This window comes from Chenopodium album, chromosome 21, assembly GCF_948465745.1.
Source record: "Chenopodium album chromosome 21, dcCheAlbu1.1, whole genome shotgun sequence".
Classification (NCBI taxonomy): Eukaryota; Viridiplantae; Streptophyta; class Magnoliopsida; order Caryophyllales; family Amaranthaceae; genus Chenopodium; species Chenopodium album.
This window is the reverse complement of record NC_137854.1, coordinates 11,590,943-11,616,564: the sequence shown is the minus strand read 5'-3', so window position 1 is coordinate 11,616,564 and position 25,622 is coordinate 11,590,943. Positions and strand designations below refer to the sequence as shown.

Sequence of the window (25,622 nt, the reverse complement as noted above, 5' to 3'; positions counted from 1 at the left end):
AAATGTAGTGAATCCAATTCACTGACTGATTTCATATCAGTCTCAATTGCTCTAAAGCTTGTGGAGTAGGAGAACTACAATTAGAAGACTTACAATACTCACATGGCCACATCTTCGATTTCTCTAGATATACAATTTGTACCTTTGGAGAAGCTCTTTCCAAACCATTCAATTCTTTTCGCAACACATACGCTGAATTGTAATCAAGCTTTCCAAGTACGATAAACAAACTTTGAAGAACATTCGACACAGAAAGCACATATTCAATCAATTTGACCTCTGTGCGTGACCCTGTAATGCCCTCAAATTCCACCTCAAGCAGATGATCCAACTTGAACTTGTTATCGTAAGAATATTTATGCTCAACATCTAAATTTTTGCTTGGAGTAACCTGTGCACGAGATTTTATTAGGGGACAATGCGCATAATAATCATTATCAATCTCAAATTATGCCATAAATATATAGTATATATGTTTAAGCTAGCTACTTACAGAAATTCCAAGCTTTTTTATTGATCGGCAGCTTTGAATTAAGCCAAACGTACAAGAATATACACCATAGTTATCCAAGTCTTTGTCGACGAAGCATAGCTTGTTAACATGTGTGAGTGCTAATGGAAGGGGTCTCATTATACCACCTGCAGCCAAGAACTTCCACAACAAAACCATTTATCAAATTAATGAACAATTTGTTAAAAAAATATAGAGACAAAGGAAATATATATCTTTTTAATTTACCTTAGACAAACTAAGCCCAATTTGAAGAGACGTGAGTTTACATGAAGTTGCAATTTTTTTAAAGGCATCAGCTAATTGTGTACATGAACTGTTACCCAATTCGCCTTCCACTGCTAATTCTAATCTGACAAGGCTAGGAACATTTTTAAAATCCAAGGATCCAAGTTCGCCTTGGATGGATAAGTTTTTGAGTTTTGGCGCGTCTATAGCAAGATGGTTTATACCGGTGCAATGCATTAGCTTTAACCTAGCAAGATTGGGGCAATTCCCAATCAACCTCCCGATGTCAATGTTGAACTTCATTTCGCAAAGTACAAGTCTCCATAGACGTTTAAACCGCTTAAAGTCATTAGGTGGAGGATTCAAAGTGAAATAACCTAGCGTCATCTCTTCTAACTCGACAAACGAATATATATAAGATGGCAAAGGTAATATAGAATCAAGAAGATTCAGTAATACTAGGTCTTTGACACCATTTCGTGAAAGAAAAGATAACCAAGGACTATAATTAAGTGTTTCTTCACCAACAGTTTCGTTCTCCGGGATGAAAAGATGGAACGTATGAATGTGACCATGGTGTCGAAAGAGTATATTGCTGATGATGGAGTGATACTTTGACAAATCTAGTTTTCCATTGTCATCGCGCTGTGATTTCACAAAAACATAATCAAAAACAAGGCTACCAAGATTCAACCAATAGTTCCTCCAAGTTCTAGACAACACACCCATCTTGGCTACATCGGATATTGGCAAGATTTCTATGATCTTGTCAATGACATTATTTGGCAAATTGCTGATTAAATCTTGTTTATCTTCCATAATACTGGTATTGCTAGAAAACTCAGGTGGAGAAACCATTAGTATACTCCTAAATTCTCTAATTGCAATGCTAATGTATTCTAAACCAATCTAATTTAATTTAATTTTCTCCAACTTTTATATTATAAAGAGTACATGAACTTATGCATGATAATGTTACAGCCCTAACAAACGATTTACAATATACTGATCAATGTTTGTGGAGTTTATAGATAGATGTATGATAAGTGTTTTATTTGTCCACTTATCATATCATGACTTTTTAAAACACAATTTTGTACTCTTTCCCCTAGTTCAATCTCTTTTTCTAACTCTTTTTGTGCATACTTGCATCTTTTGGGTTTCCCGTTTCTTTTTATGTGTGTGCTCGTGTTTGTAGGTTCAATGAGATTATGGTTAAGTAGCATGAGCATGAAGACTTTCTCGAGGGAGCACTATCAGGCAGGAGCGGGCGTGCACCCTTACAGGAGCGGCCGCTCCTCATCCCAGCACCACATTCTGCCTCCCCCTGCACATTTAGGAGCGGGCGTGCAGCCTTCAAGGAGCGGGCGCTCCTCCCCGATCCTCTACTTTCTGCCCCAATCTGTTGCAAGAGGAGAGGGCGTGCAGAGAGCCTAGGAGCGGGCGCTCCTACTTACTGGAGCGGGCGCTCCTCCTGTTCTGAAGCCCGATTTCGACGGATTTTACGATGTAATTTCTGGGCATATAAATAGGACGCTTAGCTTCAGTTTTCGGGATCTTCTTTTCCCTTTAGTTTTCCTAGGCTCTTAGTTCTTCTCAACCCTCATTAATTAGCTTAGATCTTCTCAAACTCAATCATTGTAGTAGATTAATCGAAGATTGTTCTCTTGAATTAAACAATTTCTCAACTTTGAAGCATTTTAAGTAATCTCTTTCCTCTATCTCTTACTCTTTAATTTCAGTTTTTATTTACTTTGAATTGTTAATTTCTCTCTTGATCTTGCTTAATTGTTGTTGCATGTCCAATCTACCTTATTCTTACTACTCCTCTTAACTTATTAACTTAATGTTTGGATTAGAACTTGTTGTTTTGATGTCCCTCACCATGTTTAGTGAGTAGTTAATTAGCTAGGGGTTGGGTGAAGACCCAACCAAGCCATGGGTTGATTGATGTTTGTGCTTACATGTTCATTTTGGATTGATGATTGATTGTTAAAGAGATGGTTAATTGCATGTGTAATTGGATGGCCACTTATTGCTCATGTATTCACTTCTATGCTTGCATTGAGAGATGAAGTCTAGTTGTGAGCCTTTTCTTATATGGTTATGCTAATCTCCTCTTGATTATGGTTCCTTGTTTGAATGATGTAGTAGTCTTAGTTGCAACAATTAGGTGAGAAATCTCAATTGCTTGTGCTTTAATGCTTTCTTGGACCGATCGAAAGACAAACCCGAGTTAGTAGTCTACTTCTCATTGTTAAGACTTGGTTGGCCTATCTTGTTAGTTGAGTTTGGCTTAGGAATTCTTAGTGTTGTGGCTTCGAAAGAAGGCAACATTGAGTGCCCTCTCTATCACCCAATTTGTGTTCATGCTTGCCTATTGTTTTGATCCGTTGGTTTGGTTGGAGTCGATCCCTATTTCCCCCTAGTGTTTGTCTCCATAGTAGTTATCTAATCGAAACCCCCAATTTGTGACCGAACTAGATTGCAACCGTTTCATACTCTCGGTGTACTTACCCACTCCCTGTGGATACGATCCTCTACTTACCCTAGACTTGTCTTAGGTTGGTTTAGGTAGAAATATTGTTTGGTTTTAGGGTGATCGTCCAACGACCGATTATTTCCCTCTACCAATGTATACTCTAAGTTCAGCTAAGATAAAATTATAAAATTATAATAAGAGCAAATAAGTTCAAACAAGATAAAATAGGGTTAATAAGATCTAGTATGGAGACTATAAGATAAGATCCAACAAAGTCCAACAAAATGGATAAGAATATAAGATAAGAATGTAAAAGTTTCATAGAAGATATATACGAGTTCAAATAAGATAAGTTGAAGACAAATAAGATAAATAAGATTTATGTGAAAAAATTTAATATTATCGCAAGTACTTGTATTTATAAAATTGTTACCCGGCAACAAGTGCTGTGACGTTTCAAGCATTGCAACAATAACATACTGTAACGAGCTCTTCACTCGTTGAAATTTACACTACAAGCATTTTTTTTTGGGTGCAAACTTTGACAAGCATCTAAGTCATGGAGTTAACTTACCATGCTACGCCATTTACCCAAATATATCCAAATTAATTTCAATTGTTAAGATTTTTTTCTAAAAAGCTATTTTAACAATAACAAAAGTAGTATCAAAGCAAGGTTACTGTTTCACACAAAAATTAACTAACGATCAAGTTTTTGATACCCAATTTTTTTTTTATGAAACAATAATTTGTGCCTTCGGAGAAGCTCTTTGAAATGCATTCAACTCTCTTTGCAGCTTCAATTCTACAACATCATCAATTTCTCTGACTTTGATAGTCAATTTTCGAAGAACAATTGAAGAAGAGAGCACATATTTAATGAATTTGAGCTCAGCATTTGATCCTATAACGCCACTAATATCCACCTCAACCAGATTACCCAATTTGAAGTTATTTTCAAAGTCATAGTTATGCTCAACTTCCACATTTTGGTTTGGACGACGACGTAGACGACCAACCTATACACATTGAAAAGCACATCAAAAAGACAATAATTCACATTTTTCATTTATCCTCACGACCTCACCCTTTTCTATAAATCCTAAATCAAATGAGAACCTTTACCCCTTTATGCAATTTTCCTTTCCAACCCCAAAATAAATAAATAAATAAATAATCTCACTCTGTCCCTCAAAGTCTCATCCATATTTTCATTTTAATTTTCAGGTAGAAAGTGAACAACGTAGAACATCCCACAAGCGAAGGCCATGGTTCAAAACACATCAAGGCATTCACCCATAATTAATGGGGGCAAAAAATAAGACCAACATTTTTTAAAAAAAATTTTGAATAGACCAACAATTTTTTAACGAGAAAATTCAAATTTATCAATATGATAAACGAAATTTGTTTATCAAATGGCAAAATTGTAAAAAAATCAACAACTTTTTATTAAATATGGGTTCGACTGTTGTTTATATATTTACGAAAATGTCATGATGAATAAGTATTTATGTTATTTTATTTACCATTTTTCCATTTGATAAACAAATTTTGTTTATCAAATTGATTAACTAGGGCTTCCTCTTCTTATATGGAGTATAGTATAAGAGAATAACATAATTTCCTTTACAAATTGTGAAAATGGTAAAACTTACAGTCAATCGAACATTATAGGGTATATACTTACATCGATAGTGAACTTCTTAATGGATGGGCATCTTCGAAGAAAATCAAAAGTGGAAGAAAATATACTAAAGTCATCCGATTTAAGTAGTAATCCGAGAAACAGTTCATGCAGGTGTGTAAGTGCCCACGGTAACGAGATCTTCTTTTGTATTGCAACAAACACCTTGCACAATAAAAAGGCATCAAATTGTATAGCATAATAACATTTTAAAAGCATATGGAGTAATAAATTCAAATCAGTACAAGAAGTCCTTTAGCCATAAAACTTACCTTTGATGAAAGGGTACTTAGGTGAAGCGATTTGAGTTCACAAGAAGCTGAAAGATGTTTTATGGCATCAGCTATAATTTCAGTAGTTTCGCGGTCAGTAGTAGTTGATTTACTATCCCAAAATAGTTCTAGTTCAAATTTAGCAAGGTTGGGAACATTTTTGAGTTTTAAGAATCCGACAGAAGAAACGGATAAACTCATGCTTTCCAGTTTTGGTGCATATATAACAAGATTATTCAGGTAGGACAAATCTTTGAGAATTAGTACAGTAAGTTTGGGGCAATTCGCAATCAAACTGCTTAGTATATCACCCTCCAATAATATAAAACTGAGTTCAAGTTTGCGAATATGTTTAAAGCCCTTGAAATCAGTGGGCGGAGGTTTCAAAATAATATCATTGGTCAGTATCAATTCCTCCAATTCGATGCAGGAATAAATATGAGAGGGCAAAGGTACATCGATATCTGACTCCTGATTATTTTCAAGGATAATATTTTTGACACCATTTCTTGAAAGAAAACTTAGCCAAGGATTAAGATTTAGAGATTTCATACTATCATAATATTTATCTCCTTCAATGTAGGGGGCCTCGAGGTAGAACTCGTGAATAGGTCCTTGGTGGTGGAGGAAGATATTGTCGACGATGCTGATGTATGTTTCCCAATTTACTTCTCCATCGACGTTCTTCAGCCGATTCCAGAAATCCTTGTCGAAAACAAGTCTCGAAAGACAGCACCAATTGGTCCTCCATTGTTTGGACAGAACACTCATCTTCGCTGCTTCATTAAGTGGCAACAGTTGGAGTATCTTATCAATAAGTACCTCGGGCAAATTGCTGATTCGATCGTTTCTGCTTTTGATGTTCTTAGGTATCATCTTTGAAGGAGAAACCATTTTTAGATGAAGTTTCGAAAAGAAAAGTATGAATAAATCATACAAATGCTTGTTTTACATTTATAGTCAATTAATCATCCAAAGAAAAATACTCCAGTCAATTAATGTCTTTGCAGTTCACGTATCAATAAATACACTTGGTTTACCAAAGTGATTGTAATTTGAATTAGATGGAAAATTTAAAAAAGAAAATACGGAGTACTTGTGATTTATTTTACGAGGCGGCACATTTAATCATTTATTATTGGAGATCCATTCCAAGGTACTCTAAATCAATCTGAATATGAATTGTTGGTTGAATGAAGTGCGAATTGAGACATAGACAAGTTGACAGTCATCCCAAAATCATCATGTATAAATTATTAATGTTATATGTAGCCTTAAGGCTAAGCATTAAATATACTCTTGAAAATTGTATAAAATAGAATTCACGACAAAAACACGCGCAAATTAGTGCGTTTTGTCACGATTTCCGAAATTTAAACAATTTTTTATAGTATTTTTAATGCATAAATATAACCCTTAGGGGTATGTATAACATTTTCCTATTATTAATACTCCTCCTCGAAAAAAAACACCCTTAATACTCTCTTCGCCTCTATAAATTCTCAAGAATATAATCATATGATATCTTGTTGGATTCATTTAATATTGAGCCTTTGTAATTTTAACTCACATGTAAACGATGCCATATATACATTTTAAAACGCGTTTTGAAGACTGTGAAATTAAATAAAGGTGGTGGTTAATCGGGGAAAAAAAGGTGCATTTAAGAGATCATGTGCCTCTTAAGTAACAAGACAATCCCGGAATACAAGGTCAAACGTTAGAATTCAACATGCATAAGATGTGTTCTCGCGGAAAAAAGATTAAAAAAAAAATTAAGAGGTGTGTTTTTAAACGGGGAAAAAAATGATAAGGTAGTTTCTAGGGAAAAAAAGTGTTTTATAAAGAGAAATAAAATTCCATAATAATTTTGATGGTTAAAGGATTCATTCAGATTGTGTTGGTATAAAAATTCTCAAAGGTGATTATATTTTGGCATTTTTTTTAATTCAAATGAGGCAAAGCCAATTACAAAGAAAAGAAAAGTACAACGCAAAAAAAGAAACAAAGCAACAAATGAAAATTAAAAAATAAAAATTACGGAGGAACAAGGCGTGGAAAGGCCACACTTGGAACATTCTCCTTTAAAATACTACCAAGACCTACGGGATAAAAATTAAGAATATCTAAGTCGGTATCTTGAGTGACTCTACGGTTGGCCAACTATTCCGCCGCGCAATTTTCTTCACGAAAGATATGAGCAACCTTTACCTCCCAACTATCATTATTAAGTATGTTGATGCATCGAGAAATCTCATGAATTCTCACCATTAGGAGCCTTCCCCTGCCTTAGGATTTGCACACAAGCCAAGTTGTCTAACTGGACTTCTAGATGAGTTATTTGCAAATTTTTGCCAATTCTAGACCTCGAGTTAGAGCTAGAACCTCGGCTCGAAATGCTATACATCAACCAAAGTTCATAGAAAAACCAGATATGAACTTCCCCTCTTGATCTCTTATAAGAGCACCACCTCTAGTTAAGCCCGGACTTCCTTTTGCTGCTCCATTACAATTAACTACGTACCAACCAAAGCTGGAGGGCTGCAAAATTTTGCTTTTAAATCGACTTTGGACTAGCATTGGTATCTTGGTCTTGCATACTACGAAAGGCTTCATCAACTCGGATGCGAATAAATGCACCTATGTCAACTGGAATCTCATCACTCCTATTAAAGTCATAGCAGTTCCTCCATCTCCATACCTACCAAGCTAAAATACCAAACAAAGTCGACCACCCTTGGTCATCTATATTACCTGACTCTTTCAAGTTGTGCGTTAGCCACTCCTTCAGGGGCTTATTGAAGAAGTCATGAGGCAAATCACGAGTTAAAACAATACGCCACACACGCCTTGCGCAGCTGGGCACTCTTGAAGGATATGCAAAGAGGTTTTCTCGGTATGGCCACAAATAAAGTACTTAGGGTCATCATATCTACAAGATGTCTTTTAAAGCAATTTAAATTTCCAAGCAAGAAATCATGGCATACTAGCCATAAAAGGCCCGGATACGCTGCCGTAAGAGGGCTTTCAAAATTAAATTCCAACACTCTTCATCAAGAAAATCAGTTTCATGCCTCATAATAATAAGAATTAAATTGATAGTAAATCGACTCTTAGAGTCTCCCTTCCAATAAATTAAATCACCTATATTAGGATCAGCACAAACCTCATGATGTTGAATTAATTTGAGTGTATCTGAATCAAGAAAAGAAGCGAATATGTTCCACCTCCACCCCTGATTAGCCACCCACATCTTCTCCACCGTAGATCGAGCTTGGTTATCAGGGATAGGAGCAATAGCAAGATCCCTAAAGGGTCTATCAGCATCCCACGCACAAGTAATCCCAAAACAAAGTTTGCGGCCCATTACCTATAGCAGTCCTCATACCTTTGCTCAAGACTTGCACATTTGTTGTGATTCCTACCCATACATTCGAACTTCCTTGCTTAGGCTTGAACATGTCAACATCACAACTAACCCTTCAGTATTTAGCTCTAAGAACTTGTGACCAAAGGGAGTTTGGCTCGATCAAAACTCGTTTCGCTTGGTTAGAAAGGTTGCATTAGCCTATTTACTCGAGACCAAACCCACACCACCTAGCTCTTTTGGACATTGCAACATCTCCAAAGATAGGAGATGCACCTTCCTTGTATCCTCACTACCACCCCTATAAACCTTCTAGTTTTTTTGTCAATGTCTTCACAAATAGATTGAGGTATTTTTGTTGATTGCATAAAGTAAAAGGACATTGTAGATAGCATGGATTTTGCCAATAATGTTATATGGCTAGCTTGAGATAAATATTTGGACTTCCATCCACCAAGCTAACGGTCTATTTTTTCACAAAGGTGGCTGAAAGTATCTTTGGTGACCTTAATAGTGAGGGTAGGCATCCCAAGATACATACCAAATTCTACTATTACCTCCATTCCCAAGGCTACTCCGATTTCTTCTTGATCCGAAAGAGAAACATTTTTTAAGAAGAACACGACACGTCACTTAGGTAGGCTCACTTTCTGGCCTAAAGTATCACAAAATCGAACCAAGCATGTGCGGACAAGTTCAACCTGGTTAACATTGGCCTCCGAAAACAATACAATGTCATCTGTAAAAAATAGATTCGATAGAATAGGTCCATTATGACTTGCATGAATTGTTTTCCAGAAACCATGAGACATAGCTAGATTCTTCAATAACCTGATATAGGCGATCCCTACACAAAATAAACAAGTAGGGAGATAAAGGGTAACCTTGACGGATCCCCCTACTTGGTTTAAACTTTTGAGATGGTTCTTCAATCCACAAGACACAAAGAGAAGCGGCGGTGATGCACTTCATGATGAGATCAACCATTGTAACTAGCAAATTCATTTGAACAAGAGTGCGTGTCAAGTATGAATGACCAATAAAGTTTATCATAGGCTTTTTCAAAGCCGATCTTGATAGCCATCATATAACCCTTAGCACCTTGTTTCTCCCTCATAGTATGAAGAATGAACCTCTTGCATGATTACAATATTGTAAGTGTTTTGACGCCCAAGCACAAAGCTTGCTTACGTATTTGAGATCAAATTTGGTAACACAAGCTTCAATTGATTAATTATCACCTTAGTCATAATCTTGTAAGCTACATTACATAAACCAATCAATCGAAATTGTGAGGCTAATTCGGGTTGACCCACCATTGGTAAAAGAGCAATAAAGGTTTCATTGAAATTCAAAGGTATGCCTTTCCCTTCAAGAATGGGAAGTAGACAATTGTAGACTGTAAGAGATACCAAGTCCCAATTTTTTTTGATAAAAAAGAGCTTGAAAATCATCTGGCCCTGGAGCTTTGAGAGCCCCCATCTCCTTAATCATTTCATTAATCTCAAATTTTGAGTAAGGTTTTGTAAGCAAGTTCCAATCGTGATTTAAGAGTGTAGGGAAGACGTCTCGAGGTACATCATAATCATTCAGTTAGCCTTCTTTTGTGAAAAGTATTGTAAAATATTGAACAATATGATTCTAAATCTCACATTTGTCCAAACCTTCCGATTTTTCTTTTGCAAGGATTTTATTCTTCCGTCGTCCGACAATGGTACTCAAGTGAATAAAAATGTGGTATTCCAATCTACCCGGGATTTTTGATACCTCTTCCCTATCAAGAATAACATTAAGCTCTCACTCTTCTTAGCCGCTCCTCCAATTTTAGCACGCCTTTGCCAACCTTAACCACAAGAGATTTTTGGATACCTCCCAATCGAGCAATAAGAGCTCGTTTGTGTTTATAGATATTACTAAAGACATATATGTTAGTTCCAAATATGAGAATCATTAGAAAGTTTGGTTAAAGTAGGCATGTGAAAGCTATTGGAATCCCAATTGTCAGAAACAAGGTCAAAAAAATGTTCATGAGAAAACCATGGTGCTTGGAGCCTGAGTAATTGATGTAAAGCTTGCAATGGAACAACCATTTGGAGAAATGAATAGAGGGCAATGATTAATAATATGAGTGAATTGCGGTGAGAAGTTTCATTGAGGCCTTTTCAAATCGAAGAGCCCAATTTTCGTTGCATAGGGCCCTGTCTAATTTGCCACTTTGACGAGTCGGTCTCAAGGGTTAAACCCCTCGCCCATGTGTGAGCTGCACCCGACCATCTCAAGAAGGTCCATGTCTTCAATCTTAAAATTAAATTAAGCTCATCTCCTGTTTGTTTCATGACACGAGCTATTCCTTTCGGATGGTAATGGAGTGACATTGAAGTCACCCGCTATAAGCCACGGATGATTGTGATTTGCCGCAAAAGATTTAAGTTCATCCCATAGTTGAACCCTTTGAATAGGATCCAGGCTTGCATATACTGCTGTGAAATACCACAGTATTATGCCAATTCTCAAAATTTCCGTCGTGATTTACTGTTTATGGTGCGCAATTGGACTTATAGTGACAACTTCGGGTTTCCAGTACATCCAAATACTACCGCTAAAGCCTACTGCATCCACCCTTGTGTGACCAGAATATCCCAACAATGAAGCGATTTTAATTGCTTGGTCCTCCCATGTGAGTCTCAACAAGAGCTAAGACGTTTGGTTGGTTTGCACGCACTAAATCACAAAGAGAAGAAATAAAATTACGACTCCTCGCACCTTGAACATTTCACACCATACATGTGATAGGTAGTGAATCCATAGCCAAATTCAGTAAATTATCTTCCATAGAAACTGGGATAAAAGTTAACGATGACATATATGCTTGGCTAATAAAACGCAAGAGGCGTTTAAACTCATTGGGAATTTGGAATGTCGCCACCAAATCTGGGGGATCCGAGATTGGTGGTAGCATAGACTCCAATTGCATCTCCATGATATGTATCAAGGGGTTCATGGTCACAAGATATACTTGGTCCAGAGGTTGTCCTACACACAAGGTCTTCTCCGGGGGGGTATTTTTAGTTAGATCAGTGAAGGTATATGAGACATGGGTAGTAGTCAAAGGTAGCTCAAAGTCTGCTTCATTGTTAGATTGGTTTTGGAGTTTTAGGTGAGTTTAATTGTTTATTAAAAAAAAAAAAAAAAAAACAATCATTAAAAGGTGAAAAATAAAATAAAATACATTCACCAAAAGGTCATAAATGGCAAAAGACTATAACCATTTGTATGCTTAACTCTAATTATTTAACCAATATTAAAACTCATTGATGCCTTTCCTCATCATTTGAAATCAAAAATCTGAAAAATCTGAATCTGAACCTGTACCTTCATCAGAATCAGAATAACCAGAGTTGTCATCTTCATCTTCATCTTCATCTTCATCGTCATCAACTTTCCTAGACATTAAGGTAATAATTACAGTGTAAGAAGATGCCTCGTTGAGCTGCCTCAATTTTCTTGACCACTTCATCTTGTCATACGCAGTGAATATTCCATAAATCTCAAGGTTGATTACCTCCAACATAGGAGCGCGAGCAATTAGATACCAAATTATCTTGAGGTGTGCAACTGATCTAGTATGAAATCTGGCACAAATGGTACGGAGTTGGAGAAATTCGTAGGAAATGTATAAATATGATGCGATAACCCTTACATCTACAAAGGAAATTACATCATCTGTTACCTGAAATCAAGTGTAAAATGCAAAGGTTAATTACTGCAATTTTTCAAGGTGACAGATAATGGATCATATTTGTAATTTGAACCTATAATATCTCATTATAATGATAGTCACAAATCACAATCGTTAAACACGAGCTTAAACGTACTCTATGGACTTCCAATGATTTCAATTATCGATATTTTCATACTTCCTTTAACAATGTGACTAACAAAAAATCACATAAGAAACATATATACTACTCTAGTCATGCATGGTACTCGAAACATACCAAAAAATCAAGCCTAAGCCTTTCAACATTAGGACAGCTTTGAATTATACCAAGAGCAAAGGGAAGTTCGAAGTAGGAATCAATACTTGTCAGCTGCAGATCTTTCACATGAATAAAGGTGGCAGGAAACCTTGATAATGCACCGCCTTTAACCAAAAACTTTGATCCACAATGTATTCAAGAATGAAATTGAAGCAAATTAATATATATTCAGACTAGAAAACCTTGAAAAAAGATTGTAAATTTAAGGATGGAATAGTTAATAAGACTAACCTTAATAAAATATTTGTTGAAACAGAGGCTTTCCACTCTACTGTGACGCTCTAGGAATTTGATAAGTTCTTTTGTTCCATTGTTCTCATCAAGATTTAGAAATTTCTGTAAACTGACAGAGATCGACAAGATACCTTGACATCCATCAAGATTAATGGAATCGAATAACATGCCAGACATAGTCAAGTACTTGAGCTTAGGCATATTAAAATCTAGTTTAAATGTATTTGAACCTAATTTGATGTCTCTTAAACTTAACTTTTCAAGAAGCGGGCATTTGGCAACAAAGCTTTCAAGGTCGAGACATACAACGGTCTCAAAATCTATGCTGACTAAATGCTGAAAACCACTGAAAGAACGAGGAAGGTTAAACTTGCATCTACCAAGCGTCAACTTAGTCAGATTGGCACAAGAGAAAATGTAAGAAGGCAATTCAAGAAGATGACCCATCTTTTTTATCATAGTGAATTCCTTTAGGTCATTCGTCGAAATGAATAGTATCAAAGGTGCAGCACTCATCAAATGAATATACGGTATTATAAGAACGAATTTGACAATGGGACCATTGTGTTGCAGGAGAGTTTTACATATGTCATCACAATGTAATGACTGACATAATAATCTTGGATCATCAAACACAAGAGCAGGTATTGTTCGCCAATATTCTCTCCACTCGGCGGACAGTATACTCATCCTTGCAGCACCTTCCAAGGGCAAGCATTCCATGATCCTATGTATTATACTTTTTGGAAGCTTACAAATACGATTTTGTGGATAGATTTCTGAAAGATAAAGAACAATAGCTACATTAGACAAGCATTGGTGTATGTAAAATCTCTCAGATTACAAAAGGACAAAAAAAGTATATCTGTTCTAGAGCTCCATCTCAATTTCTCAAATAATAATAGATGTTATAATTTATAATTTTAATATTACCTTCAGATGTCTGAGCACATGCCATTGAGAAATGACTTGATTACGCAGAATAGTCGGCAAATTTTTCACCAGCCATATACCTAGAGTAACATTCTTCTTTCTTCCGGTAGCTGTATATAAAAAACAGTATTGGATGTCCTAATTTAGTTAGTTTTTAAAATAAATAAGAGAATAATAGTAGTGTAAAGCAATTGAATTTACATGTATAATAATCTGAACTAGCTATCGAATATCATGTTGTCAATGATTGCTAACCCTTAAATAACAAAGTAATTCCTACAACATTGATAGAATAACCTCTATACTAAGAAAGTAACCCTTATAACTTTAACATGTAATAACTCCCTGTAACTAATTGAGTAAACCTCGGCTGACCACACGGTGTTATCAGCCCCATAAATAAGTTCACCTTACACATGCTCAAAACCACCCTGATACGTATATATTTCCAATCAGCTCTAAACAAGTTCAATGAATCGACAACCAGTTCACTAAAAGCCAAACTATAAGAAATTCTTACATTTCAGTCGCTACATCTTAGCAAGAGGCCTTCACTTCACAATCACTTCTTATAAAGTACTGCATTTTGAGTTACAATACTTTCAAATCGTCCAGATTTTCTCAATCTACTAGAGAGATCGAGAGCTCTGACATGTTATTGATGCTAGTAATCTGGATAATACTACTCGAATAACTGAGACAACATCTAACCTAGTAACCAGTATAAGTTTCTTTTCTTTTTGATTGTGCAAGATAGACTGAATTATACTCCCACTAAACAGAGATTATAACATAATTTGAAATAAAAAGGAAAAACAAAAATTCTATCAGGTCATTTTTGAGTGAGGGAGAGCGGTCTAATAAACATATAGGGCCAACATTGGAAAACGACGACTAGACTTTAGACCAGCAAGTAGGGTGAAGCACCACAGGGGCCATGCCCCTCTTAAACCACCCCAACGATGCCTCGCCTTGCTGCGATTTCCACAATTTCTATGTTTATTCACTTTGTGAAATATGAAGTATAATGTACAATAAAACTAGATAGAAAACAACCACTCAATTTGACAAAACCCTTGAATAAACAACATTATAAACAAAAATAACAATCAATTTGACAAATTTTGACAAACCCCTTGAATTGTACTAGCAACATCAGATTATGATATTACAAGAATTCATATATTTCAACAAACTAAAAGTCCCAAGTAAACTAAACAGTTGACAATAAGAAAAGCCGAGAGATTTCATATGGGTCAAATCAGCTTGACGTTAATTAGTACTCCTATGAAATTAAAAAAGCAATTAATCGAAATAGAAACCCTAGAAATTGAAATTAACTCAATTATTTAAGTAATTTAAAGGGAAAGTGTTATTTTGTGTGATCATACCTAGATTAATGCTTGTTATTGATGGAATCGACCAAGGTAGAGATAGAATCGAAGTAAGCAAGCCAAGAAAGAACTGACGAATAGAGAACCATCAAACTTTTTTAAGTAGTAGTGTATTTTATAGATGAACCGAACACAGAACCCGTCCAAGAATGTTTTACTACGGAGTAGCTTTATATGTTCGATGGCAAGCGCTAAACTTTTATATGACAAACTTCAAAATAAATTAGATGTATGGCCCGTTCACATTTATTTAATTTCAATTTAGTTTAGTTCTAATCAGTTCAGTTCAATTCAGTTCAGCTCAGTTCAGTTCAGTTCAGTTCAATTCAATTCAACTCAGTTTAGCTCAGTAAATATGAGCTGACTCGTACAATAAATATTGTACATCCGTTTTAAAGTCATTCTAAAATGAATAAAAGTTTCCCTACAAGTAATATAAATAAAAGTTACAAAATATTTATGTTTTATTGATAAAATTAAAGTTACCTAAAAAATTGTAAAAGTGACCCTAAAAATTGTAAATGTGACCCTAAGTTACCCATCGGATGTACAATATTTTCTCCGTTTTTTTAATATACATCATTTTTGTAATTAACTTTTATGCAATTATTTTTGGAGTATAGTGAAAAGAGATAGAGAAAAAACAAATAAATAGGTTCATGTAGTGATGCATCTAAATTAAAAAAAACTATTTATAGAAAGTGATGCATCTTATTGCCAACTTGTATTGTTAGTTGAGAAGAACACTACAAGAGGGGGGTGGTTTATAGTGAGTTCCTATTACTTGCTTTTTTCGGAATATAAAACAGAAATGTAAAAGGAACTTGCACAGCACACAGTACTTTACGAAGAAACATTTAAAACCTCAACCCTTCTAAGGGATTCACACACCAAAATACTTCAATATAATAGGGAAAACTCTCCTGTTGAAACCTATTATAATCAGACCTAAACTCACAAGTTCCAGAATGAATTTGCTACAAAGTAGAACCCTATTTTACCTGCCCTATCTCCCTGACTTAGAATTTCTCCGTACTCCCAGAGTGCTTGCTCACTCAGCTTCACTAAAGAAACCTGCAATATTGTTTGCAATAAACAGTTCTCTCACCCAAACCAAAACAATAGAAACACTTGACTTTTAATATGTGATAGGAAAGCTACACATGGAATCCGAAACTAATATGATAAAGTTAAACTCGACAAATTTACACAATTGAGTTCTCTTCATATTCTTCACACATCAACTCACCACTTGTGTTCATTATGAATTCTTCCTTATATGCAAGACAAACTCGTATATTAATTAAGGGTATGTTCTCATTGACTGAACTCAGCTGAACTAAACTGAACAGAACTGAGCTGAACTGAACTGAATTAAACTGAATATTTTATAAGAGAAGGAAATTAGGAGCTGAACTGAACAAAGCTGAACTGAACTAAACAGAGCTCAACTGAATTTCAACGTATGAGAACAGACCCTAAGTAGGTTTTTCAAAAGATAGACTTTATCAAAACCTCCGATTTCATAAAACACGTTTTTCTGTAAATCTTTTGTGAAAAAAAACTTTTTGTAAAACTAATTAAAGATAGATTTATGAAAAGAATAATATCTTTTAAAAACCGGATTTTATAAAATAAAATCTTTTAGAAAATCTTTTCATAAATTGAAACTTTATCTTTTATATACTTTCCTTTTATAAGCTTACCAAGCTTCTAATTATAAATTCGATGCAAAAATTAACCTAACATATTTACAACAATCCTTAAAATTGTAAACTTAAAATAATTTATATTGTTTCGTCAAAAGCTGTAGGTTAGGATACTTGGGCTTCACGCAGTCCAGAATTAAGTTCTTGCTATCTTCACTTCTCAAGTACCTTACTGGAACTTCGCAGGTGGAACTTGTTGTCTTTAACGCAGGCCAAGTTATGCTTCTCAACTTGCTGTCTTAATGTTCCTGTTACGAAACTCAGTTTGTTCCACTGAGAAACTCTTCTTCTATTTCTTTAACTTTCCTTGAAGTCTCCTTGAGTCTTCAAAGGCAGGTTACTCTTCCACTTCCAAATTAAAGTCTACTTCACATGTTCTATTTACAACATTTAGAGAAATCTTATTAATTGAAGTTTTCTCTTTGTGTTCATCATCATCAAAACTCTTAAGCTTCAACATGTATGATTTGTTTTGTGTAATTTGATAGCTGCATGTATCTAGAATGACCTTTTTTAGGGCTGACATTAACCACTTGAAGGGTACTTTTTGTAAATAAGAACAAAAGCAATTCATGTTTAAAATAATTAAATTAAATGTGTTAGAATTACTCATTAATATAATATTTTGCATGTAAAGTGTATTGAGCTATTATCATACTATTAATATCTTTGTGCTAGTAGAAGAGGTAAGGAAATGACTATTAAAACTACTACCAAGCATATTTATGCCTTGATGGGAACACAGTCAAGGAACGCTAGCTATCTCTCCCCTTCTCCCTATGAGAATACTAGGTCAATTGCCTTAAACATGTGATTGTATGGCCATTTGTTATGATAGAAATGAAAAATGTATGTCTTACTTCAACACTATTAGCTCAATGGTAGAACAATGTACTATATATAGTATTATGGTGTATGTACATGGTGTAAGTTCAATCCCTACATAGCCTACATAATACTTGTGTATAAGCTAATACTCCATCTGTCCTTAAATTACATTTATATGTACTTTTAGCATTTATTCCTCATATAATAGAGAGAAATAGGAATGTAATTTAGGGACGGAGGGAGTAGTGTATTCCTATTTTGCTGGAGTAAAATTGGTCATTTTTATAACTTGTAACAAGCATAGCGCTCTTGGTTATGATCAGTTAAGTGCTTTTAATTTCCCCTCTAGTGACCCATTTAAGGGCCTGTTCTCATTGACTGAACTCAGCTGAACTGAACTGAGCTGAGCTGAACTGAAATGAATATTTTATAAGAGAAGGAAATTAGGAGCTGAACTGAACTGAACTGAATTGAATTTCAACGTATGTATAAGAACAGACTCTGAGTGTTTACCAACCCCCGAATGAGGATAAGGTTCGGTGGATAGTCCCCAACAAAATGTTCAATAAGGTAATGACTCTAAAATTGAGTTTATTTTCATAAAAATTACCTACTTTGACCCCATTAAAATTAATCAAACGTATTTTGAGCCCGTTAAATATTTTTTTTGGATCCGTAACTGCCAATTAATAAGTTGCTCTTGGGTTTGATAGTCAGAGGAATTCTGCACAATTCCCATACAAAAAGACATATAAAGAAAATAAAGGGCAAAGACTTGAAGGACTTTAAGGCTTTTAAAGAAGAAACTAAAAGACAAGAACATGGAATATGAAGGAATAATGCAATTAAGAAGGTGAAAGCAATCAAGCATGCACCTATTTAAAGAATTAAAAGAAGAAGAGAAGAATAAGGGTCAGAGCTAACTCGGAGTTTCAACTTTCTTTTTTGAAATTTAATCAAACAAGCAAAAAATCTCTTTGATAACAGAGACAAATCCAGCCCTTTGGTTGGTCAGGATAGAAAGGTAACGTAGGAGTATTGAGCCCCTCCCTACTACTGAAAAGAGAGAATGATCAATGCATGTAGCGGAAGCTCTGAGCGTTCTTGGGAACGTGCAAGAAATAATAACTCTATCTATTCTAACAAATTCACTTCTTGCTTCCGAGAACCTCTCTTAAAATGTGGGTAATAAATTAGGGTATGTTCTCGTTAACTAAATTCAGCTGAACTGAAATGAACTGAACTGAGTTGAATTGAACTGAAATGAATATTCTATAAGAGAAGGAAATTAAGAGCTGAGCTGAACTGAACTGAGCTGAACTGAACTGAGCTGAGCTGAGCTGAGCTGAGCTAAACTGAACTGAACTGAACTGAGCTAAATTTCAACGTAAGAAAATAGACCCTAGCTTAAAGGAGTAATAAAAGTTAAAGTAGGTAAATTATATAGAGTAGTTGATTACTGGTATTATTGTAAGGAGACAAGGTGTTTATGAGTGAATTAAGGTTGTAGTGACATAAGGAGAAGAGAGAAGTGGAGGAATAATTACCTTCAGGATAATAGGTTATCCACTCCACCCCCCTAATGTAACCTATTACACCCAAAATAAAGTTAATAATTCCCTTTTTTCACCCATCACTACACCATTACTATATAAATCTTCTTACAATCACATCGGCACTAGTTCTCCTTCTTACAATCACATCGGCACTAGCACTAGAAAGGAGGAATGTAATTTAGGGACGGAGGGAGTAGCAGAATTAATTAATAATTTATTAAAAAGTAAGAAATTTAAGAGAAAACAAATAATAAAAAAAAGTAGTAATGGGTTTGGGTGGGACTATAAAAGGAGAAATATATATGATATAAAAAAATGGAAAAATTGGAATCAACATCCTAAACTATAGTTTGGGTGCAGCCAATATCTCGAACTTTAACTAGTAGCTAGAACACCACTAACTATAGATTTGAGCGCAATGTGTGCCATCAATCATACTTTATTTATTTAAATTATCTCAGTTTATATAGTCCCATAAAAAAAAAAAAAAAAAAAAAAAAAAAAAAAAAAAAAAAAACCATGCACTAATGTCACGCATTACACCCAAATTAATAGTTGGTGATGTTTCAACTGTTAGTCAAAGTTCAGAGTGTTTGTTGCACCCAAACCATAGTTCAAGGTGTTGAGGCCAATTTTGGTTATAAAATATTAAAAATACGAGCGCATTTGATTAGTGTACACTTATGAAAACACGAAAAGAGTATCTTTTAAATTACTCCCTCTATCCCTCAATAACAGTCTCTTATGAACAATTTTCAAGGGAATTAATAAACATAAATAAGCAGTAGTATAAGACTATAAGTACATTGGAAATATAAATTTACATTGAGTACGCAATAAAGTAGAAAAAACAAGCAATAAATGTACATGGAAAAACAAAATTTACATGACAAAATTAAATTTGCACAAATATTGTTGTAAATTGAAGAAAATTTTGATAATAAATAGGAAAATTTGTTAGAAACAACCTTTTAAAGTGTTCACTTTATTTAAAACAACCTTTTAAATAATTTTTTACAAATTCAGACCACATTATAATTTTTTTTTTTATCAAAGACAGCCTAATGCTAGTTTTTGGCGTTGACTCTAATTTTCCGATGTTGACAACGAGTGTATGAGGCATGTGACCTCATATATTGCTAATTACACCCCTTTCCCTCCAATTCACTCGTATTAAATCTCCTCCTCTCTCAAAGTAATTTGTCACTTTGAAGGGTTTTAATAGGAGTTAATTGGAGGGGAAAGGGGTATAATTAGCAATATATGAAGTCACGTGCCTCACACACTCGTGGTCAACATTGGAAAAAAAGAGTCAACGCCAAAAACTAGCATTAGGTTGTCTTTGGTAAAAAAATTTTATAATGTGGTTTGAAGTTGCAAAAAAAAATTTAAAAGGTTGTTTTTAATAAAATAGACAATTTAAAAGGTTGTTTATGACAATTTGCTACAAGTTTATCAACCGATTTCCATCTCTCTCTTGCTCGATTTTGCCGATTTCAAGCACAACTTCTCTGGGTATGACATAAACTTTTAATTTCCCTTTCAATTGCTTTAATGGGAGATTGAGCTAATTTTTATTCTAGGTTATTTATTTTGAGTGATTGTTTGTTTTTCCTTTTTATCCAACTTAATGCATGTGACGATGATTTACTTTATTAAGAAGTTCTCTCACATTTACAGCTACTATTGATATTAATTAATAACTTTTGTTCTTCTAGTTAAAGACAAGAGATTCTTGTGATTTATAATATGGTGTTGCTTTTAATTACTGTTTGTTGGTAGAATTCAAGGGTTTTTTTTTTTTTTTCTTGTTTGTTAAAATTTGTCAAATTGATGGTCATCTTTGTTTATTATAGTGTTAATTTAAATCTGGTATCAATTTGTTTAATTGAGTTGGAGAAAATGAGCTAGCTTTACAGTAATTAGTGTTTAGTTTCTTAATTGGTTGTGTTTCAAATGAGTTTCTGGGGGTTTTGTGTGTAGTCCTAGACTATGATGTATATGAATGTTGCGTTCATTTGCCATGATCTAATTTCTGCTTAAGTGCTTAATGCAACTATGGAATTAATATTTCCAAATTTTTTTTAGCGCGTTTTTTGTGTGGTTGGCCGTTTCCACAAGAATTTCCCATAAAATTTTCATTTTCCATATACTTTTTGTTCTCCTTCTTCAAATACCACCAATTGCTACATAAACAACTTTTCAGCCTTCAAAATTTATTTTTCAAGTTTGGTTTTGCCTATAAATAATTTAGTCTCCTTCCATTGTTTTTCAATATCTCAATTTCTCTTCAATTTTCACTATTCCTATATGTAAGAACTCAACCATGATTATGGATTGATTGCCAATTTGTTATTTTTAGCACCCTTGTTTTCTAAAATTTTTGGATCGCGAATATTATTTGGTAATGTAAGAACTCAACTACGATTATGAGATTGATTGCCAATGTTTCTAAAATCATACGACTGTTTTTTATTTGTTTTTTTTTCTAACTTATGAGTTTCAATTTTAATATTTTTCTTTTGTTGTTTCTATTTGTAGTACATAAAATAATAATTATAAGTTTTATTGTTTATGTGCGTTTTTATTGCTAAAGTTGTTTTAATTTGTAGGGAAAAGATTATGATAATTACATATTAATAAATTATATTCCCTCACTCCCCTTTTGATAGTCCCTTACTGGCAAATTTTAGTCCCAAAATGTTCACCCCATTTGCTTTTTCCAACAACCATTAATATTAATTTTTTTACCAAAATTCCCTCCAATTTGCAACAATATTTGTACAAATTTAAATTTTCTATGTAAATTTTGTTTTTTGCATATACTTTTATTACTTTCTCTCTCTACTTTTTTGCATACCCAATGTCAATTTACTTTTTCAATGTACTTTTACTATTCTTATTTGTGTTTATTAATTCCCGTGAAAAATGCCCATAAAGGACTATCAGAAGGGGACGGAGGGAGTACATTATTTTGAATCTAACAAGATCCAACTTAGTATATTTTTTCCGAGACCTAATTTAAAAAAATAAGTTTTAGTAAGATAAGGAAAATTATGGTGAGCTAAACATGCCCATGTTGTAATTTCCAAGTATAGCCACTAGCCAAGAACGAAGTCGTTGGAACAATGTGACTATCTGACTATACTTACTTAGGCTAGGAACTGAACTTTGATCACACATTTTCAAGGCAAGTATGAGTCAATGGGAACTGTGTTTCTATGGATATAATGTTAATACCATTAACACTAATAAAATTTGAAAATATTCCCTACATGAATTATCAACTTCACTTCAAATTACCCATTTATATTTGAGGAGATGTTGATGATATGAGCTAAAGTATGTATGTTTTGAGAATAATGTTCCCCAAAGATTTATAATAACTTTGGCGGAACTTGAATTGACTTAAGTATAATGCCTGCCTAACGTTTTCTTTCCAAAAAAATAAATAAACATAAAATAAAATAAGACTTCACTTGAAATTAAATCCTGTTTTCCCACCTCCAAGTTTGTACAGCTCTAATATTATTAATGCATTGACATCCCACTTCCTCATCCTCCTGTTGAGTTCTCATTGCTAATCTTTATTTTCAATCATTTCTTATAGTAGTTGATAGTACGTATGTTTGCCATTGGAGCTGCTATAAACAAGCGAAGCTGTGGAATGGAAGAAGTTGATCGAATCAGCAACTTGCCACTAGATTTGACACATAAAATCCTAGAATGTTTACCACTAGAAGAAGCTGTTAAGACAAGTGTGCTGTCGCGAAATTGGAGGTTTAAATGGACTTCAATACCACAGCTTACAATTGGTGAGTCATTCATTACAACCATCATAAAGGGAAGGAATGAATTTAATGAACGAACTGACATTTCATTGACATACTCAACTGCTGTCAACAATATACTTCTTAGTCATGATGGACCGATAACTAAGTTTGTGCTTTATATTCCCTTTTGGTTCGTAGGAGAAATATACACGTGGGTAAGATATGTTTGTGCTAGTGATCTCAAAGAACTCACTCTTGAATATTTTTTGGGTTTTCAAATGAATTTGCCTACATGTTTGTTCACTTGTTCGAGCTTAACACGTTTGACTATTACCGGATGCAAACTCCTCTATATTCCACCAACTTTTACGGGCTTTCCATGCCTTGTTTATCTAGAACTGGGAGCCTACTATAATCGTGACACCCCTAAAAATAATGAAGTGTTGGAAACTCTTATTTCAAGATGCCCACAACTTAAGACCCTCCATCTAGTGATTAATGAAGAGATGGATTTGACAATTCATGCTCCAAAACTTAGGAATTTGAGAGTGAGGGGCTCCATTTATAGTCTATTCTTGGAAGATACTAGGGTTATTAACACAGTAGTCCTGGAAATTTGGTTGAGGAATTATGGCTGCCTGGATGATATTTTCGATTGCTTGGCCAACGTTGAGGTTCTTGTTCTAGACGACAATTTTTGGCTGGTAAGTGAACTGTATTTGATGTTTCAACTTATAGCAGCTAAGTCGCTCATTCACTTTTGTTAATTTTTGGATTTGCTAATTGCAGTCAACCTATCACTATAAACCCCCCAAAAAATTTCCAAAAGAATTGGGACAGTTACGAACTTTGATTTTGGCATATGTACGACTGTATGAGCAAGCCCACATGTCTTTTGTTCTTTGCTTGCTTGCTAGCTCCCCACAGCTGGAGAAACTATCCATTCAAGTGAGTTTATCTATGCTTGTCTTTAAGTTAATCTAACTCATTTGCATACTTAATTCTGTCTTAAATCATATCTAATATTGCCCATTTTAAAAAATTAGGTTCCCCAATATGCAGAAGTGACTGATGATCAGCCAGTACAGATTGATTGCTCTAACATCTTTCAATGCCTCAGAAAAGTGCAACTCCTTGGTCTGTTGGGGTTGCACAGTGAGCTGCAGCTTATACAATATATTCTAGCCCAGTCTCCTGTTCTGGAGGAAATGACTATTGGGCTGAATGAGATCACTTCTCAAATGGGATCTGAAGTAAAATACTGTTTCTCCTTGGAGGCTATGCTATGTCCTCGAGCTTCTCCAAATGCTGAGATAATAATCACGACTGTATGCTGAGAAAAATACTATTACTCCTTGGTATGTCGTAATTTAGAATTTAGATACTCCATGAGTCCATCCTCCCCGTACTTGTATTAAAGCTCTAGCCAGTGACTTAGAATCTTTTGGACCGCAAACTAGCTACCAGGATGTCATTTTGGGATCGCCTATGGCCATCCAACAACTCTCTGTGATCAACCTATCTATTAATTAATGTATGGCCTATATTTGATATTTGTTCTGTACTGTCCCATTTGTATTTCTCTGAAAAATTGTATTGCCTAAGTTTGTGTTTAATTAAGTGCTTAAAGAAAGCTTCCTACGCCTTAAATTGGGTATTGCTCAGATTAAATTGGGTAAATGCTGTATGGTCAGTTGAGTTGTGGAGGTTTAGGTAGAACATTCAAATTTGTGTATTAGCAATCTTATTAAACTATATTGTTTGCATTCCTTTTCTAGTGTATCAAATTATTGTGTTTATATATGATCGGTACTCTGTATTTGTTTTCTGTTTTACTCTCTCTAATCCTACTTGTTACTATGGAATACTTTATTTATAAGGTAAAATACTAGTTAAATATGTCATTGATTCATTGAACCATGAGATATCATGGTAAACTTTGGTCAATTCTTGTTTATCCAACTTTTATACCATATGGAGTACATGTACGGAGTTTATATAACACCGGACCTGATACAAAAACAAGGTCCTATAAGATAATAATAATAATAATTTTACAGAATATAAGTTGAAGTAAGATGATACGAAGGATAAGATAAGGATGTAAAAGTTTAGAGAAGATAAAGTACGAGCTAATAAGTTCATACTCCATATAAGATAAGTCTAAGACTAATACTTGTATAAGAGGTAAAAATAATGTGAAGAATACTAAATGTTATCTTGTCTTTAAACTTGTTACCCGGCAACAAGTGCTGTAACGTTTCAAGCATTGCAACAATAACATTATGTAGTGAGCTCTTCAATCATTGTTATTTTTTCCTATGACTTCCTTCACCTGCTACTGGCTGTTAGCCTCTTTTCAATGCTTAGCCTCATCTCCAACAATTCCAGTCTTTGAAATCTGTCCTGGCAATGGCAATTTTCTGTGCTATGACAGGCTCAAAACACTGGCAAATTGGCAATTAGTATATCAGGTGATGACCAGAAGATTATTTGTTTCAGAATCATGCGTTTCAACAATCCCTGACTTGCTTAAAACACCACAAAAACCATTCATACTATACTAGCTAAATTTAGCCAATTTCCTTGGTGTAACAATCAATTACAA

General features: G+C 34.5%; 4 protein-coding genes across 4 annotated transcripts; 1 reads left to right on the top strand and 3 right to left on the bottom strand.

Annotated features, from left to right (window-relative positions):
- Positions 1 to 31: 31 nt before the first annotated feature.
- Positions 32 to 1,597, bottom strand: LOC145600395 (F-box/FBD/LRR-repeat protein At1g13570-like). Its single transcript, XM_081656293.1, has 3 exons — positions 740 to 1,597; positions 494 to 652; positions 32 to 391 (listed from the first exon to the last, which is right to left on the bottom strand). The coding sequence occupies exons 1-3, from the start codon at positions 1,595 to 1,597 to the stop codon at positions 32 to 34; spliced, it is 1,377 nt and encodes a 458-aa protein (XP_081512419.1).
- Positions 1,598 to 3,955: 2,358 nt separating this feature from the next.
- Positions 3,956 to 6,074, bottom strand: LOC145600394 (F-box/FBD/LRR-repeat protein At1g13570-like). The gene is made up of 3 exons (XM_081656291.1): positions 5,181 to 6,074; positions 4,912 to 5,073; positions 3,956 to 4,240 (listed from the first exon to the last, which is right to left on the bottom strand). The coding sequence occupies exons 1-3, from the start codon at positions 6,072 to 6,074 to the stop codon at positions 3,956 to 3,958; spliced, it is 1,341 nt and encodes a 446-aa protein (XP_081512417.1).
- Positions 6,075 to 11,884: 5,810 nt separating this feature from the next.
- LOC145600393 (F-box/FBD/LRR-repeat protein At1g13570-like) lies at positions 11,885 to 13,779 on the bottom strand. The gene is made up of 4 exons (XM_081656290.1): positions 13,755 to 13,779; positions 12,819 to 13,600; positions 12,546 to 12,704; positions 11,885 to 12,277 (listed from the first exon to the last, which is right to left on the bottom strand). Exons 1-4 carry the CDS (start codon positions 13,777 to 13,779, stop codon positions 11,885 to 11,887), a joined length of 1,359 nt encoding a protein of 452 aa, XP_081512416.1.
- Positions 13,780 to 22,866: 9,087 nt separating this feature from the next.
- LOC145600392 (F-box/FBD/LRR-repeat protein At1g13570-like) lies at positions 22,867 to 25,541 on the top strand. Its single transcript, XM_081656289.1, has 4 exons — positions 22,867 to 23,718; positions 23,804 to 23,962; positions 24,061 to 24,342; positions 25,452 to 25,541. The coding sequence occupies exons 1-4, from the start codon at positions 22,867 to 22,869 to the stop codon at positions 25,539 to 25,541; spliced, it is 1,383 nt and encodes a 460-aa protein (XP_081512415.1).
- Positions 25,542 to 25,622: the final 81 nt, after the last annotated feature.